At 38.6% G+C, this 16,280-nt stretch overlaps 1 protein-coding gene across 1 annotated transcript in view; it reads right to left on the reverse strand.

The window, feature by feature from the left end:
• The window catches only part of Hectd4 (HECT domain E3 ubiquitin protein ligase 4), a 176,344-nt gene extending 160,374 nt beyond the window's left edge, over positions 1-15,970 (reverse strand). The window contains exon 1 of the mRNA XM_015505175.2: positions 15,625-15,970. Within this exon, the coding sequence (XP_015360661.2) occupies positions 15,625-15,970 (346 nt within the window). The remainder of the gene's footprint in view (positions 1-15,624) is intronic.
• Between the last annotated feature and the right edge of the window lie 310 nt (positions 15,971-16,280).

Genomic DNA, 16,280 nt, shown 5'->3' on the forward strand with positions numbered 1-16,280 from the left:
AAAAAAAAAAAAAAAAAAAACACACTAATGTTGTATCAAATATGTTAAATACTTATTTAACATATAAGTGCCTAACTCCAGAAGCAGGAAGGGTGACTTTTTTAGTACTGACATTATTGCTTGGAGAAAGAGGAGATGAATCTGCTGTATCAAAATTTAGAATTGTTCTAGGTCCAGTTAACATGGTGTATCCCCAATTATTAAAGAATTACCAAACAGTCTTACAATCAGTAAGCCTTTGAGCTAAAGGTCCCCGTCTCTTTTGCTATGGTCCTTGAAAGATCTATCTGTACTCACTGGGACTGTGCTAAAACAACTGTACATATTTATTTGAAAAGAGTCACTGTTCCAGTTGTTTCAAAACTTCCCCACTTATCTGCAAACAGGGCTTAAGTTTTCCTGAGTAATGTCACTGTTTTTCACTTTTTTTTCAACATGCTAAGTTTTAAGAATTTCATTCTTGGGCTGGGATTGTGGCTCAGCAGTAGAGTGCTCGCCTAGCATGGGCAGGGCCCGGGTTTGATCCTCAGCACCACATAAAAATAAAGGCATTATGTTGTGTCCATCTACACCTAATAAATAAATAAATAAAAATAATTTCATTCTTTAATAGTCTCAAAAATGCCAGCTCTATTACCCACCTGGTGGTGGCTTTACGGAAGCTAACTTCATCCAGAGGGAAGAGGAAGGCCCTGAGGATGGGAGCCTTTCCGTCCTGCTATTACAACACCAACAGGCTAAGGTGGTTAGAACAGAGGAAAGGGGAGACCAGCAAATCAGGCTAATGTATCACTTGTGTGCGCACTAACTGTCCCTGGGGGACCTAGGCAGCTAGTAATGCTGGCTGTTATTGGGAGTGGGAAGGATATGAAGCCTTGCCCCTGTATTCCCTTTTCAAACTTTCAATTTTGTTTGTTTTGTTTTTTGAAGCTGGGGATCAAACTCAGGGCCTCAGGCATGCTACAAAAGTGTTCTATCACTGAGCTGCATCTGTAGGAAACCTTAGAAATTTTGAATCATGTGTTGTCTAAAATTTCTAAATATACAGATAATTTACATGCTACATTACACATGGCCATAAATATGATTTTAATTATGCATATAACACAAACAGCAAAATAATCCCATCAATTTAAACAAAGTCTCTAAAGTCTCTTCTAAAGCCTCTCATTCTGATTTATGATAAATAAAGCTAGATGGTTACAGATGTGTACTATAGCATTCTCCCCCCCCCGCCCCCGTATTTTTTTAGTTGTAGATGGACACAATACCTTTATTTTATTTTTTTATTTTNAGTAGCCACATTTAATAAAGATAACAAACCTACCCAATGGGCTCAGCTATAATCCTGGGATAAGGATTTAGGATAAAGAGATAGATGCTAAGTCTCAAAGGAAACTCCCAAAAGTCACTGAAATGCAGAAAGCAGAGCTCTTAAAATGTGGGAAATACGTAAGCTATAGGGGAAACTGCCACTCCACCCTAGCTCCACCTCCAGTGCAGCCCCTAAATACAGCCCTCTGTAAATACTGCACCCCCCCCCAAGGAGAGGCTTTCCATTCTTGAGACACCCTGCAACCCCCCTTGAAAATGTATCTACCTCCTAAATAAACCTCTGTCTATGCCTTTGTCTGGGATGTGCTGAAATTCTTTCCCATCAAATAGGCCAAGAACTCAGCCGATTCTGAGTCCAATTCCCCCTTCCCTCCAGAACTCCTTGGACCCTTCTCCAAAGACATTTCTCTCCAGTGACAATCCCAGTTCTTGGGAAGCTGAGGCAGAAGAATCCAAAGCTTGAAGCCAGCCTGGGCAACTTGGTGAGACCCTGTCTCAAAAAAAAAAAAGAAAAGAAAAATTACAGGGCTGGGAATGTAACCCAATGGTAGAGCACCCCTGGATTCAATCCCCAGCACTGCATAGATAGATAGATAGATAGAAAGAAAGAAAATTAATTTTGATGTTTTAAAATTTAAATCATATTTTACTTAACCCATCACATCCAATATATTATCATTTCAACATTTAACTAATATAAAGTAATACTGATATTAATGGGATCTTTCTCCTTTTTTTGGCATGATGTTGTCCAAGTACTCTATGCATTACATTTTCAGAACATTTCATTTCTGACTAGCCATGTTACAGGTACCCAGCAGCCACGTGTGGGCAATGGCAACCAACTGAACAGCGCAATTCTGGAGACTGTTTAAGCAAAACTCCTGAAACCTGTCAGCAGCAAATGTAAAGTAACAATCGGAACAATAAAAGAAACCACAAGAGTATAATTGTACTCTATAGAGAAGATGAAAGTAAAATGAACTTCCGACTTTAAAAACAATGTTTCTCTGGGGATAGCAACTGTTACTGCCTGGGCCACCTGTTTAAAATGGTTTTCAATTAGAAGTATAAGACACCAATATAAAGTATGTTACTGAAATTTTTTTCACATACCTTCAGCTGACCAACATTCTCTTCAGACAAAGGGGAGGGGAGAAAATTGGGCTTTAAAAAAAAGTCATTTTATCAGATATTTTATTTTCTTAAAAAACCCAGCTTCAGGGCTGGGGATATAGCTCAGTTGGTAGAGTACTTGCCTCACATGCACAAGGTCCTGGGTTCAATTCCCAGCACCACACACACACACACACACACACACATACAAAAAAAAAAAAAACCTTCATTGTAAATGACAGGATATTTGACAAATGGGCAAAGTCAGAGCACCCACTTGCCTAACATACTCAAGGCCCTGCATTTGCTCCCCAGCACCTCCCACTCCCCAGCACCTCCCCCACCCCAGCAACAACAAAAGTCAAAACCAAAACCAAAATATGGGATTATAAGAAACCTGTCATAGTACACTGAAATACAGTTACCAAAATATTTCAACAAACCTATGACATCATAACATAGGAGCTTCATTTATCAGCACATTGGATAACAAGATCTAATAATTACCATATTTCCTAAGCAATGGTGAGCATAAACCATACTTTAAGACAGTTCAACAATTGCAATATGATAAAATAATACCTATAATGCTTGTTGCAAAGTCACAGGTTCTGCCAATTCTATGGAGGTTTGTTGACTACATTCATAACTGGAGGAAATGCTGAATTTCAGCTAAAAGTATGTGAAAGTAAAAATGTATTTTTACTATTCCCATCCAAGTTCATAAACCCTGGGAATTCTATTCAGGATAAGAATCCCTCCAGGGGCACTGGGGTTGGGGCTCAGTGGTAGAGCACTTGCCTAGCATGTGTGAAGCATTGGGTTTGATTCTCAGCACCACGTATAAATAAAAAAATATCCTTTGACAACTAAAAAAATTTTAAAAAGAATCTCTACAGGGAGCTAGAGATGTAGTTCTATGGTAAAGTGCTTCTCTGGCAATGTGTGAGGTCTTGGGTTCAATCCCTAGCACTACAAAAATTTAAGAAAAAATTTATTTTAGGGGCTGGAGATGTGGCTCAAGCGGTAGCACGCTCGCCTGGCATGCTTGTGGCCCGGGTTCGATCCTCAGCACCACATACAAAGACACTGTGTCCGCCTAGAACTAAAAATAAATAAATAAATATTTTTTTTAAAAAAAATTTGTTTTAAAGTTTACCCACCATAAAGTCTTGCGGGTAGGGAATATCCCCTTGGGAAAATAAACTTTTCTTTATTATAAGTTCATCAAAACACCCTTTCCCCAAAGTCTCTAAACATATTTTGAACTTTTTACCCATATTTCCTCTTTTTAGATTAAATAACCTATAAACTGTTTTATAACTACACTATAACTTAATGATTTGGGAGGAACTGATATCAAGAAATAAAGAACAGAGCTATAGTAACAAAAACAGCATGGTATTGGCACCAAAACAGACATGAAGACCAATGGAACAGAATAGAAGACACAAAAACACATCCACATAAATACAGTTATCTCATCCTAGACATACAGTAGGGAATGAAGGGAAGGGAGGGGACGAGGGAGGGGAATAGGATGGACAGTAGAATTAATCAGACATAACATTTTTTCCATAAACTTACATTGGAAAAAAGATAGCCTCTTCAACAAATGGTATTAAGAAAACTGGAAATCCATATGTAATAGAATGAAAAATTGAACCCTTATTTCTCACCCTGCACAAAACTCAACTCTAAGTAGATTAAGGACCTAGGCATTAGACCAGTGACCCTGCACTTACTAGAAGAAAAAGTAGGCCCAACTCTCCATCATAATGGCTTAGGGATCAACTTCCTCAATAAGACTCCTAAAGTTCAAGAAGTAAAATCAAGAATCAATAAATGGGATGGCATCAAACTGAAAAGCTTCTTCACAAAAAAAAAAAAAAAAGGAAACAATCAAGAACATGAACAGAGAGCCTACAGAATGGAGAATAGGAGAAAATTTTTAACACCTGTACCTCAGAAAGAGCATTACCTTCCAGATTATATAAAGAACTCAAAAAACTCAACACCTGAAAAATCGATAATGCAATCAAAAATGAACAAAGGATTTGAACAAATTCTTCTTAGAAGAAGAGATCAAATGGTCAAAAAATACATGAAAAAATGCTCAACATTTCCAGCAATTAGAGAAATGCAAATTAAAACTACACTGAGATTCCATTTCACCCCAGTCAGAATGACAATTATAAAGAATACAAGTAATAATAAATGTTAGTGAGAGTGTGGGGAGAAAGGTACTCTCATACATTGTTGGTGGGACTGCAAATTGGTGCAACCACTATAGAAAGCAGTATGGAGATTCCTTAGAAAACTTGGATGGAACCACCATTTGACCCAGTTACCCAATTCCTCAGTCTATACCCAAAGGACTTAAAAACAGCATACTATAGTGAAACAGCTACATCAATGTTTATAGCAGCTCAACTCACAATAGCTAAGGATGGAAACAACATAGTGTCCTTCAACAAATGACTGGATAAAGAAGAAGGGCAGCACAATACAATAGACACTAGTATGACCCTATGAATAAACGTGGCTGTATAACCAATGTGATCCTGCAATCTGTACACATGGAAAAATAAGATTATGTACCCCATTTGAATCAAATGTATGATATGTCAAGATCATTGTAATGTTTTGAGCAACTAATAAAAAAAAATTTTTAAAAAGAAAGTATGGTATAAATACATAATGGAATATTACTCAGTTGTAAAGAAGAAAGAAATAATGGCATTTGTCAGTAAATGGATGGAACTGGAAACTATCATGCTAAGTGAAATAAACCAATCCCCCAAAACCAAAGGCCAAATGTTCTCTCTGATACGTGGATGCTGACCCAAACAAGGGAGGATGTGGAGGAGAAGAATAGAAATCCATTGGATTAGACAAAGGGGAATGAAGTAAGGGAGGAGGGAGAGGAATAGGAAAGACAGTAGAATTAATCAGACATAACTTCCCTAGCTTTGTATTTGAATACATAGCCAGGGTAACTCCATATCATGTACAACCACAAGAATGGGATCCTAAACAGAATAAGTTATGTACTCTATGTATGTATAATTTGCCAAAATACATTCTACTGTCATGTATAACTAAAAAGAACAAATTAAAAAAAGAAATAAAGATAGTTCTATTATGTACCGCTGTTTAAATGCAAATATGTTGACACAGATTCTTCTTCTATTCTTATTTCATTTCAGCAGTAAGAAAACCAAACATATCAACAAAGACAAAGGTCTTGATTTTCTACTCAGTCCAGTAAATAGCTACACCTATTGTTCATATGAAATCAGTAATGCAAACTACAGAGCACAAAGCAAGCACAGTAAACACAGAAAAGATCCATTACAAATACAAGCTGAATGTTAATATTTTGTTGGTATAAAACCACTACTTAAAGCATCTGTAGTTATTAGCATTACTAAATAAACAATTTTTGCATAAAATAGTTTGCAAATTATGTATCTCCTTATTGTTAATCTAAAATTGCTACATACTGTGCTCTGACCTAGTAATTCATCCAACTACGGGTTTTAGTAGAAACACTAGGGATTCAAATTTGTGCACTCTGATGTGTCCCATCATGGAACATTAATTATCCCACATATGTATTTAATAGCACTTTCTAAACTCAAAGCTCCACACATATGTTCAATGTTATTATGAGAGGAATTATATAGTACTATTTAAATGCCTTTATACTGTAACTTGTCAACAGTAGTAGGTTGCAGAAACACTCTTTATTAACTACAAATTTAAAATTCACCAAGCTTTTTATCAAACAATGACTCTAAGCACTAAAAATCATTTAACTTTCTATAAATTGGTATTATCTTTATAATAACAGATTTAAAGTAACAGTAGTAATATAAAAAACAATCATAGTCATCCAAAAACTATTATGTAGCCAAGCATGGTGGTGCTTGCCCATAATCCCAGCTAGTCTAGAGGCTGAAGCAGGAGAATGGCAAGTTCCAGGGCAGCCTGGGCAATCCAATGAGACCCTTTTCCAAAAATAGAAAACACAAAGAGTTGGGGATGCAGCTCACTGGTAGAGCCCCATTACCCCAAGTTCTGAAACTGGGGGGTGGGGGGTGCACGACACTACTATATAGCCATTAAAAATTGTTTTAAATAGAATCCAACAAAATGTATCCAGTAAGAATACAATACATAGTATATAATGCCAGTTTGGTATACTAAAGAATGATTTGAAGAACATAATTAAAAATTAATTTTGGGGGTTGGGGTTGTGGCTCAACAGTAAAGCACTTGCCTAGCATGTGCCTAGCACGTGCAAGGCACTGGGTTCAATTCTCAGCATCACATAAAACTAAATAACTAAAATAAAGGTATTGGGTTCAAAATTTTAAAAATAATATATTTTTCTAGCTGATGCAATTCCAGGCTATTTAAACAGTGTCTCGCATATTTTTTAATATTTTCTACAGTATTCATGTATTATTTTTTTATAATCAAAAAGATTTTGCAGCTGGGCATGGTGGCACACACCTGTAACCCCAGCTACTCGGGAGGCTGCAGCAAGAGGATGGCAAGTTTGAGTGAAGCCTCAGCAACTGAAATGAGACCCTGTCTCAAAACAAAAAATGAAAAAGGGCTGATGGAGATCTGTCTGGCATCTCAAGGCCTTGGGTTAATTCCCAGTACTGTCCCCATCCCCCACACAAAGTTTTGCATATCACAAAATACAATTCACTTAATATCAGGTTCAAAAATGTGGAATTACTCATTATATTAATATGTAACAGAGAAACTTTTAAGGGAATCTGAGTCCAAATTGTTAAAACAAGTGCTGTGCACTCTGAGCATACTTCAAAAACCAAGGCATCTCAGCCTGGTGAGTGCAGCTCCCTGGCTCTGCTGGCCTCTGGCAGCGTCCCCAAACATCACAGACTAAAAAGTCATCTTCTTTCCTGCCTATATATGGACATGGACTGTATTAACTGGATTACTGACCCAAATGAGGTTATGCCAGGAGCTGAAGGAGATCAAGCAGAGAGGTCCTGAAGTGAACTGATAAGAGCTGGATGGCACCAAGGGAAAACTCTGGCTCTTACAGCTGACCAGGGTTTGGCATGCATTTCCAGATACCCAATTATGCCTACTGTAAAAATAGCAGATTTGAAGAAATAGCATAATATAATGATATATAATGTCATCTATGGAGTGAGAGCCACTGGCTTAAGTAAAATGAAAAATTTTAAGCAAACTCTTGAATTCTAAAATGGTCTCCACAAGGGTGTGAGGAAAAGCGGTCCCATGAAACACTGATACTGGGAGTAGAAACTGGCACAGCCATTTGGGAGAACAATTTGGTAGTATTTATTAAAATAGTCACCTAGGACCCAGCAGTTCTACCTCTAAGGATCTACCCTAGAGAAATACTATCACATGTGCACCCATGAACATGCAATGATGTGCACTGAAGGACTGATTTGCAAAAGAAAAACTGAAAACTCCCAAAACACCTACAACACCTAACTAAAAATGACACCTTCCACGTCTGATCTCTGGAACTATGAACAGGAGCTTTGATGGCAAAAGGGACTTTGCAGATGTGATTAAGGATTTGAGGATGGGGATTTCCATAATCTGAGTGGGCCATAAATTAAATGTAATCACAAGTGTCCTTATAAAAAGGATGAGGGAGGGGCCGGGGTTGTGGCTCAGTGGTAGAGCACTCACTTAGCACATGCCAGGCCCTGGGTTCTATCCTCAGCACCACATAAAAATAAATAAATAAATAAATAAAACAAAGGTATTGTGTCCAACTACAAGTAAAAATAAATATTTTTTAAAAAGGATGAGGGAACCTGCAAGGTGGTACCTGCCTGTAATCCCAAGAGCTAAGGAGGCTGAGGCAGGAGGATCACAAGTTCAAAGCAAGCCTCAGCAACCTAACTTTGAAAGTCCTAAGCAGTTCAGTGAGACCCCATCTCTAAATAAAAGATAAAAAGGGATGGGGATGTTACTCAGGGGTAGAGCACTTGCCTAGCATGCTCAGGTTCTAAGTTCAATCCCCAGCGTAACTAAAAACACAAAAAAATAATACTTATACAATTTCTGCAGTCTTCTCTCCTTTTGAAATAGCTGTACTTGTCCCATACTTGACTACCTTCTGGGTTTACTGTTGTTGTTTTGTTTTGGGGGACTACTGGGGATTGAACCCAGGGACACTCTACCATTGAACTATATTCCAGCCCTTTTTATTTTGAGACAAAGTCTTAATAAATTGCCCAGGCAGGTCTTGAACTTTTGATCTTCCTACCTCAGTCTCCAAGTAGCTGGGATTACAATTGTGCCACCAAGCCTGGCTTCATCTGCTGTTATCTACGTTTGTCTATCACTATTGACTAAATTTCTTGCAAAGCAGACTACACTCCTTGTGTCCACCCTATGACCACTGTTTTAGAAAATGGAAAGAAGAAGAGGGAAGAGAAAGCATGGGAAACTTTCAAAATCTACATCCCTTTCATAATTATCACCACAGGCACTTTATAACCTATGAAAGAACAGGTGCATGACAACCTACCCAGTAGCCTTAGCCAACAGAAGGTATTTTGTAACAGTCAATATGGAAGCCAAGAAGACAGATAATAATCAAAGCTGATTTATTTAGCAAGACTTTAGAAATACAATTGGAGAAAAACTGAAATGAAGACAATTATCTCATCTGCCTAGCTAATGCAAACCCAGTTGGGAAAGAAGAAAATTCCAGAGAAATCTTTTTTTTTTAAATCTGTTAATAAGAATTTTGCTTTCATTTATAAAAAGCAGCTAACTAATATGCATAAAACAACATAGCACTTTATAAAAAGAGTCAAGGGCTGGGGCTGGGGCTCAGTGGTAGCACACTTGCCTGGAATGTGTGAGGCACTGGGTTTGATTCTCAGCACCACGTAAAATAAAGAAAGGACTATCAACAACTAAAAATAAATAAATAAAAAAAAATTAATTAAAAAAAAAAATAAAGAGTCAATACACTTCAAATACATAATCACTTCCAGGACTGGGGTTGTAGCTCAGTGGTAGAGCACTTGCTTCGCATGCGTGAGGCACTGGGTTTGGTCCTCAGCACCACATAAAAATAATAAATAAAGATATTGTGTCCGTCTATGACTAAAAAAAAAAAAAAAACTTAAAAAAAATAAAAAATAATCACTTCCATTTTTATTTCTTACATTATTTGTTATTTTTATAAGCATTATTATTATTAATCTTTACACTAAGTTTAAGAATATGAACCCTGGGCCGGAATAAAGGATTTCAGCCTGAGCTTTGCCACTATGTATATGATATTCTTCAAGTTACTTCTGTATGTGCCAGAGTGCCCTAGTTTTTTATGTATACACATATATTTTTCAAAAGATAATGTTTTCATGAAGGTTATATGGTTTTACAAGGTTATAAGGTTTTCATGAAGGTTAAACAAGATAATGGGTGTGGACGTTCAGCATAGACACTGGCATGAACTATGCTGTGCTGGTGTCATGGTGATGGTAACAATGATGACAAAGATGTTACACCAGAAGAAACAGGGATAATGAAAGGTGTGGAATTTGCCCAAGGTCACACAGCCAGCAAGGGTCAGAGCTAGAATTTCAATTCCAGTCTGATTCTTTAAATGTGACTTTAACTCCAGGCCATACTTCCTCACAAGGGCTTCAGATGCTTCCTTCTCACATTTCAGTGCTACCAAATGTGCCTAAGAGCTGGTTGAGCTTTTGCCCAATCTCATAGAACACTGCACAAGATTCAGGGACTCTTACTCCAACGCTCATTGGCTGCATGATAAAGAATGCTACCAATCAACAAGAGCAATTTATTAATTTATTCCTCAATTTTTCCAAATCTAAAATTTGGAATTCCATAAAGTATTTATACACTTTCCCAAGGATTTTGCCCTAAGGATAAAAAGGATAGCGGTATTCTCCTAGGACAACAGATCAACAAATATCTACACATCATCTCAAAGATTTCACATAAGTTCCCAAAGCCTTGGCTACTTCAGCTGATCAGCTCCAAATCCAAATGCTTTTGCCCTTCCATGACAACTGAGTTCAACCCCCAGTACAAAAAGAAAGAAAGAAAGAAAGAAAGCTAGCTATTTTTACAGGACAAGAAAATGCTTTGCTCTGCCCACTTAATTCACTTAACTAATATCCAAGAACCTTACAAAACACAAAAAACAATGCTTAGCCTTTTTCATGTCCTAAGTGTATCCATAAAACACTCTGGGCATTTGTGGGTTTTGTTTATTCAAGTAATAAGTTGCTACAATAAACTGCACATATTTAAAGTGTACACCCCCAAAATCTCCTCATGTTCCTCTATAATCCCTCCCTCCAATCCCTTCCTGCCCACCTTTATCTCCAGGCAACGACTACAGATTCATTTGTATTTTCTAGAATTTCACATAAATGGAATCTTAAAAATATTTACTCTTGTTTTTCTGGCTTCTTCCACTCAGCATAAATCCATGCTGTGAGTATTAACAGTTTGCTGCTTTTTGTTGCTGAGCAGTATTCCATTGTATGGATGTATCACCCATTTATTTATTTATTTGTTTATTTAATTCACTATATAGCCAAAATGTTTCCAGTTTGGGGAAGTCACAAATAAAGTTGATTTGAACATTCAAGTTCAAGTCTTGATTTGGGGGATGTATATGTGGCAGGGAATGGGAGGTCCTTATAAGCAAACAATGAAGATTGAGAACAAGGGCTGGGGATATAGCCCAGTCATATCTTAGCCAGGATGCAATCAACTTATCTACCTAGCTACCTATCTAATGCCTATGCCAAACTGGAATTTGTAAAGAAATATGAAATAGAAAACAGAAACCTTTTGGAACTTCACAAATAAGCCATTATTTTGTTTTAAATTTTTCCTTTATTATAAAAACACTAATGTTCTAGCCAGGCACAGTAGTGCACACTCAAGAGGCTGAGGCAGGAGGCTCACAAGTTCAAGGCAGTTTGGTAAGACCTTGTCTCACCAAAAACAAAAGGAGTTGAGGATCTATCTCAGTGGTAAAGCACCTCTGAGTTCAACCCCCAATACAAAAAGAAAGAAAGATAGCTATTTTTACAGGAGAAGAAAATGCCTTGCTCTACATACTTGATCCACTCAACTAATATCCAAGAACCTCACATACAAGGCCCTACTTGATCTGCACCCTGCACTCACATCACTCTCCTCTCCCCTCTGCTTACTGGACAAGGGCTAGGAGCTCCAAACATGCTAAGGACATCTTCTCTGCATGGGCTGCTCTTTCTTCAGCAGCCACATGCTATACTCACATCCTTCAAGTCTCCACCCAAAAGCCATCCTAGGCTTTCCTTTCCTGTTTACCTGATATAAAACAGAGTCCTCCCACATTACTCTCCATCTCTTTAGCCAGATATTCTTTTCCCACAACACTTGTCATCTACCATAACACTTGCCTGGACGCACACACACGAACTGGTCCTCCATATCTGCAGTTTCAACCAACCACAGATAGAAAATATTCAGGAAAAATATACAGAGAGTTCCAAAACGCAAAACCTGAATTTGCCTTGCACCAAGCATTATGTTGAATCCACACAAATGAAGTGATGTGTAAGCATGCCCTCAGCAGCCTCCCACCATTTCAAAGACCCTGAGTCTCGCTCCAGCACTCACTGTTTGAGCAGGGTTCCCCTGCCAGTCATTTATGTACCACGCAGCTAGACCTAGAACATGTACAAACCTTTTCTTCTCATCATTTTCCCTAAACCATACAGTATAACAACTATTTGCCTGACATTCACATTGTTTTAAGTATTATAAGTAAACTATTTAAAGAATGTAGGAGAATGTGCCTCTGTTATATGCAAACACCACACCACTTTATTCAAGGGGGTCTTGCAAACCAATTCCCCCAAGTACACACTGAGGGATGACTGTACATGTCACATACTTATTATTTGTTATTATCTATATTCCCCTACTAAATACAAGCTTTAATACATATATATGTATATATGTAGATGGACACAATACCTTTACTTTATTTATTTATTTTTATGTGGTGCTGAGGATTGAACCCAGGGCCTCACATGTGCTAGGTGAGTGCTCTACCACTGAGCCACAACCCCAACCCCTAAATATAAGCTTTTTAATGACAAGGATTTTATTTCATCAATTGCTATAACTTCAACATCCAGGAGAGTGAAACGAGCTTATTTCTGAATTCCACAAATATTTGTATTAATTTTTTTATTTTTTAGATGTAGATGAACACAATACCCTTTATTTTTTATTTTTTTTAATGTGGTGCTGAGGATACAACCCAGTTCCTCACATGTGCTAGGCAAGTGCTCTACCACTGAGCTATAATTCCAGCTCTATATTAATCTTTTGACTAAATATTATTGATCTTTTTCAAAAACTTATCTAAAATTAACTGGGAAGAAAATTTTTAATTCAAACATTTTGCTCTTTTTTAAATGAAAATACTAACTCAAGCCAAGCATGGTGGCACACACCTGTAATCCCAGCAGTTTGGGAGGCTGAGACAGAAGGATTACAAGTTCAAGCTAGCCTCAGCAATTTAATGAAGCCCTAAGCAACTTAGCAAGACCTTGTATCAAAATAAAAAATAAAAAATGAGGGCTAGAGATATGGCTCCATGGATAAGTGCCCCTGGGTTCAATCACTGATACAAAAAACAAACAAACAAACAAACAAACAAAACCCTAAGTCAATGCTAATTGACTTCTTAGAGTGGATTCTTTTTTTCAGATTGATATTTAACTTTACATAGCACTTATAGAATGGAGAAACCACCAGAATTCAAAGGCAGGAAAGCCCAGGTCTATTTGTTGCCCTGCCATAACTAGTGATGCTATAACCACCAAGAAGTCATAATCTCTCCCAACCATCTAGAATAATTTCTTTCTAAAATGAGGGAAACAATTATCTCTGTGGGTCATTCTAAGTTCCCTTCATGCTCTAAAACTGTGATCCGTTACAGTCTTAAGCGTTATGGTTGCCAGTCACAAATTACTCAAACTAGTTTGGGTTCCACCCCTCATAATCAAATTGTTAACTGAGGATCCTATACAATAAAACCCAATAAAGAATAGCCATTTTCAACCACATGTGCTTTGGAAATCGAAGCTTAGAAGAGTGCATTTGATTAGGATGGTAGCCAGGAATGGTGGCGCATGCCTGTAATCCTAACAGCTCAGGAGGCTGAGGCAGGAGGATCTGGAGTTCAAAGCCAGGCTCAGCAATGGCCAGGCACTAAGCAACTAAGTGAGACCCTATCTCTAAATAAAATACAAAATAGGGCTGGGGATGTGGCTCAGTGATTGAGTGCCCCTTTAGTTCAATCCCTGGTACCCCCCCCACAAAAAAAAAGTTATCTTTAAACAACTGATAAACTTCTAATCTTCCTCAAATATGAAAAAGAAACAGTTGCTAGGAAGGAAATAAAGATACTTGTTTATTACACCAACCATAGCCAGTTATGAGATTTAAAATAATTACAAATAGGGCTGGGGATGTGGCTCAAGCCATAGCGCGCTCGCCTGGCATGCGTGCGGCCCAGGTTCGATCCTCAGCACCACATACAAATAAAAGATGTTGTGCCCGCCAATAACTAAAAAAATAAATATTAAAAAAATTCTCTCTCTCTCTTTAAAAAAAAAATAATTACAAATAGGGCTGGAATATTTGCTCAGTGAGAAAGTACATGTTCAGCATGGGTGAGGCCCTGGGTTTCATGGGGGTGGGGGGAATTCATACATGCATGGAAGAGTAAAGTATTGATTAGAAGCAAATGTATTTGAAATGAACAGAACTGGGTTAATTTCCAGGCTCTCTAACTATGTCACCTGGAGCAAGCTGTATACCTGTTAATGTTTACTTGTCTCACCTGTACATACAAGAATTGTACAGTATATTATATACAACTCTTACAATGTGTAACAAGATTTAGCTCCCAAGGTATTTTGAGAATTTAAAAAAATAATACCTGACACATAGGATATATTTAATCATAATCATTATTAAATAATTAAATGTGAGTATACCCTCACAAACAAATCTAATAGCCACAAAAGCTTTTCTTAGCTGTCTATCTTCTGATGCTATATAGCCCATATAACACCTGGAAAGAAATGAAAAAAAAAAAGTTTTCACTACTGCCAGTCACAAATATTTATCACTCATTCACATGTTAGTTTCTGAGAGGCTATACCACAAATTAAAAGAAAAAAAATTAAACCTACCAGGTCAGAGAATCCTTTTAAAATCGTTCTTTGGGTGAAACAGCTGACAAGTTCACACAATATATATGGTAAACATTTTAGGAAAGCCAATTTAATGGCACAGGTATTTTAGCTAATCTTATTCGTTCTGATCCTGCAAATAATTCATACACATCCGAATCTCTATATATGTATACACATATTTATATTTGCTTCCATGAATTTAGATTAATCTCCAAGACACAAAGAGCATCCAATCCCCACCTTTCACATATAACAGAGCCAATTAAATTGAGATTCCACCATCATAGCATAATACTCCTTGAGTTTTCAGACAGATAAGATACTCAGACACACCTTGCTTTTTATACAACAGTCCCAAATAAAATAAAATAAAATAAAATTATAATTTCCTGTTAGGAATTCCCTACCAACTTATATCTTCTCAGTTTTGGTGGCCAGATTGTAAAATAAGTCAATTAAGAGTTCCAAACGGAAATGCTGAAGCAACCTCAAAACCAGACAAATACAGTGGAACGTATTCGCATCTCAAGCACGTCCAAATGTCTCAGCCAACGCGAACAGATCACTGCCATTTCCAGAAACACACATTAATGGGTTTTAATCCATTTCTATAAAATGCTCCTTGTACTGAAAGCCAAAGTGCATGGAAAACCACAAAACACAAAAGATTCCTCGCATTCCGTTTATAGCCAGAAGACAGACCATCCTCTCTGTGCCTTACCCAGAGGGCCCTCCTTGCGACAATAAGAATTTCATGACACCCCAGGCTACCTACACACCAAAATGTCATCCCACAAAGTGGAATGGCAGCCGCGTCAGCATCTGCCGGCGCGGATAAAACGATACTGCCAGTTTTCCCACCTCTAGGCAAACATCAAACCGAGCGAAGCCGGTGGAAAGTTCCCATCCACCAGGCATATTTGGTTTCCTTCTGCCCCCAACCCCAGCAGCACAACTGCTGAGATCCGCTTTTGCACCTGCCGCGGCTCCCTAAGCCTGGGCTTCTCCGCGACCCCTGAGCACACAAAAAGGCCCTGCGGCCTAAGGAGCCTGTGACCCTCCACCGTGAGCGCAGGGAGGGCCGCGGTAGCATCCCTCTCGCTGTCTACACCCGGGTTCCCTGACAAAGGCCGGGTGTCAATCCGAGGCACGACACAGAGAAGTTGCTGAATTGCCCATCGAGGACCGGCAGCTGCCACTACCCTCTCCCGAACACATACACACATACCCCGACACAGAACTTGGGAAGGAGAGCAGGGGGAGGGTGTGCAATGTTTAAATAAAAATGTCCCCAAAGCTGAGCAACCTGGGTGTGCCCTGGAAGTGAGCGCAGGGGGCTTGTGGGGGAGGGGAGAGAGGGCCCCGGAGGCGGTGGCGGCTCCTCCGGGGCATCCAGGCCGTGCAGAGGGATGGTCTAATAAAATGCCGGGTGTCGGGACGTTCAGAAGGAAACCACAAATGAGATCCCCGGCCGGCGCGGGGCCGCCAGGCGGCGGGCGGCGTGCGGTCTGCAGACCTGCGGCCCGGCTGCACCTG

Source organism: Marmota marmota, unplaced genomic scaffold, assembly GCF_001458135.2.
Source record: "Marmota marmota marmota unplaced genomic scaffold, marMar, whole genome shotgun sequence".
Classification (NCBI taxonomy): Eukaryota; Metazoa; Chordata; class Mammalia; order Rodentia; family Sciuridae; genus Marmota; species Marmota marmota.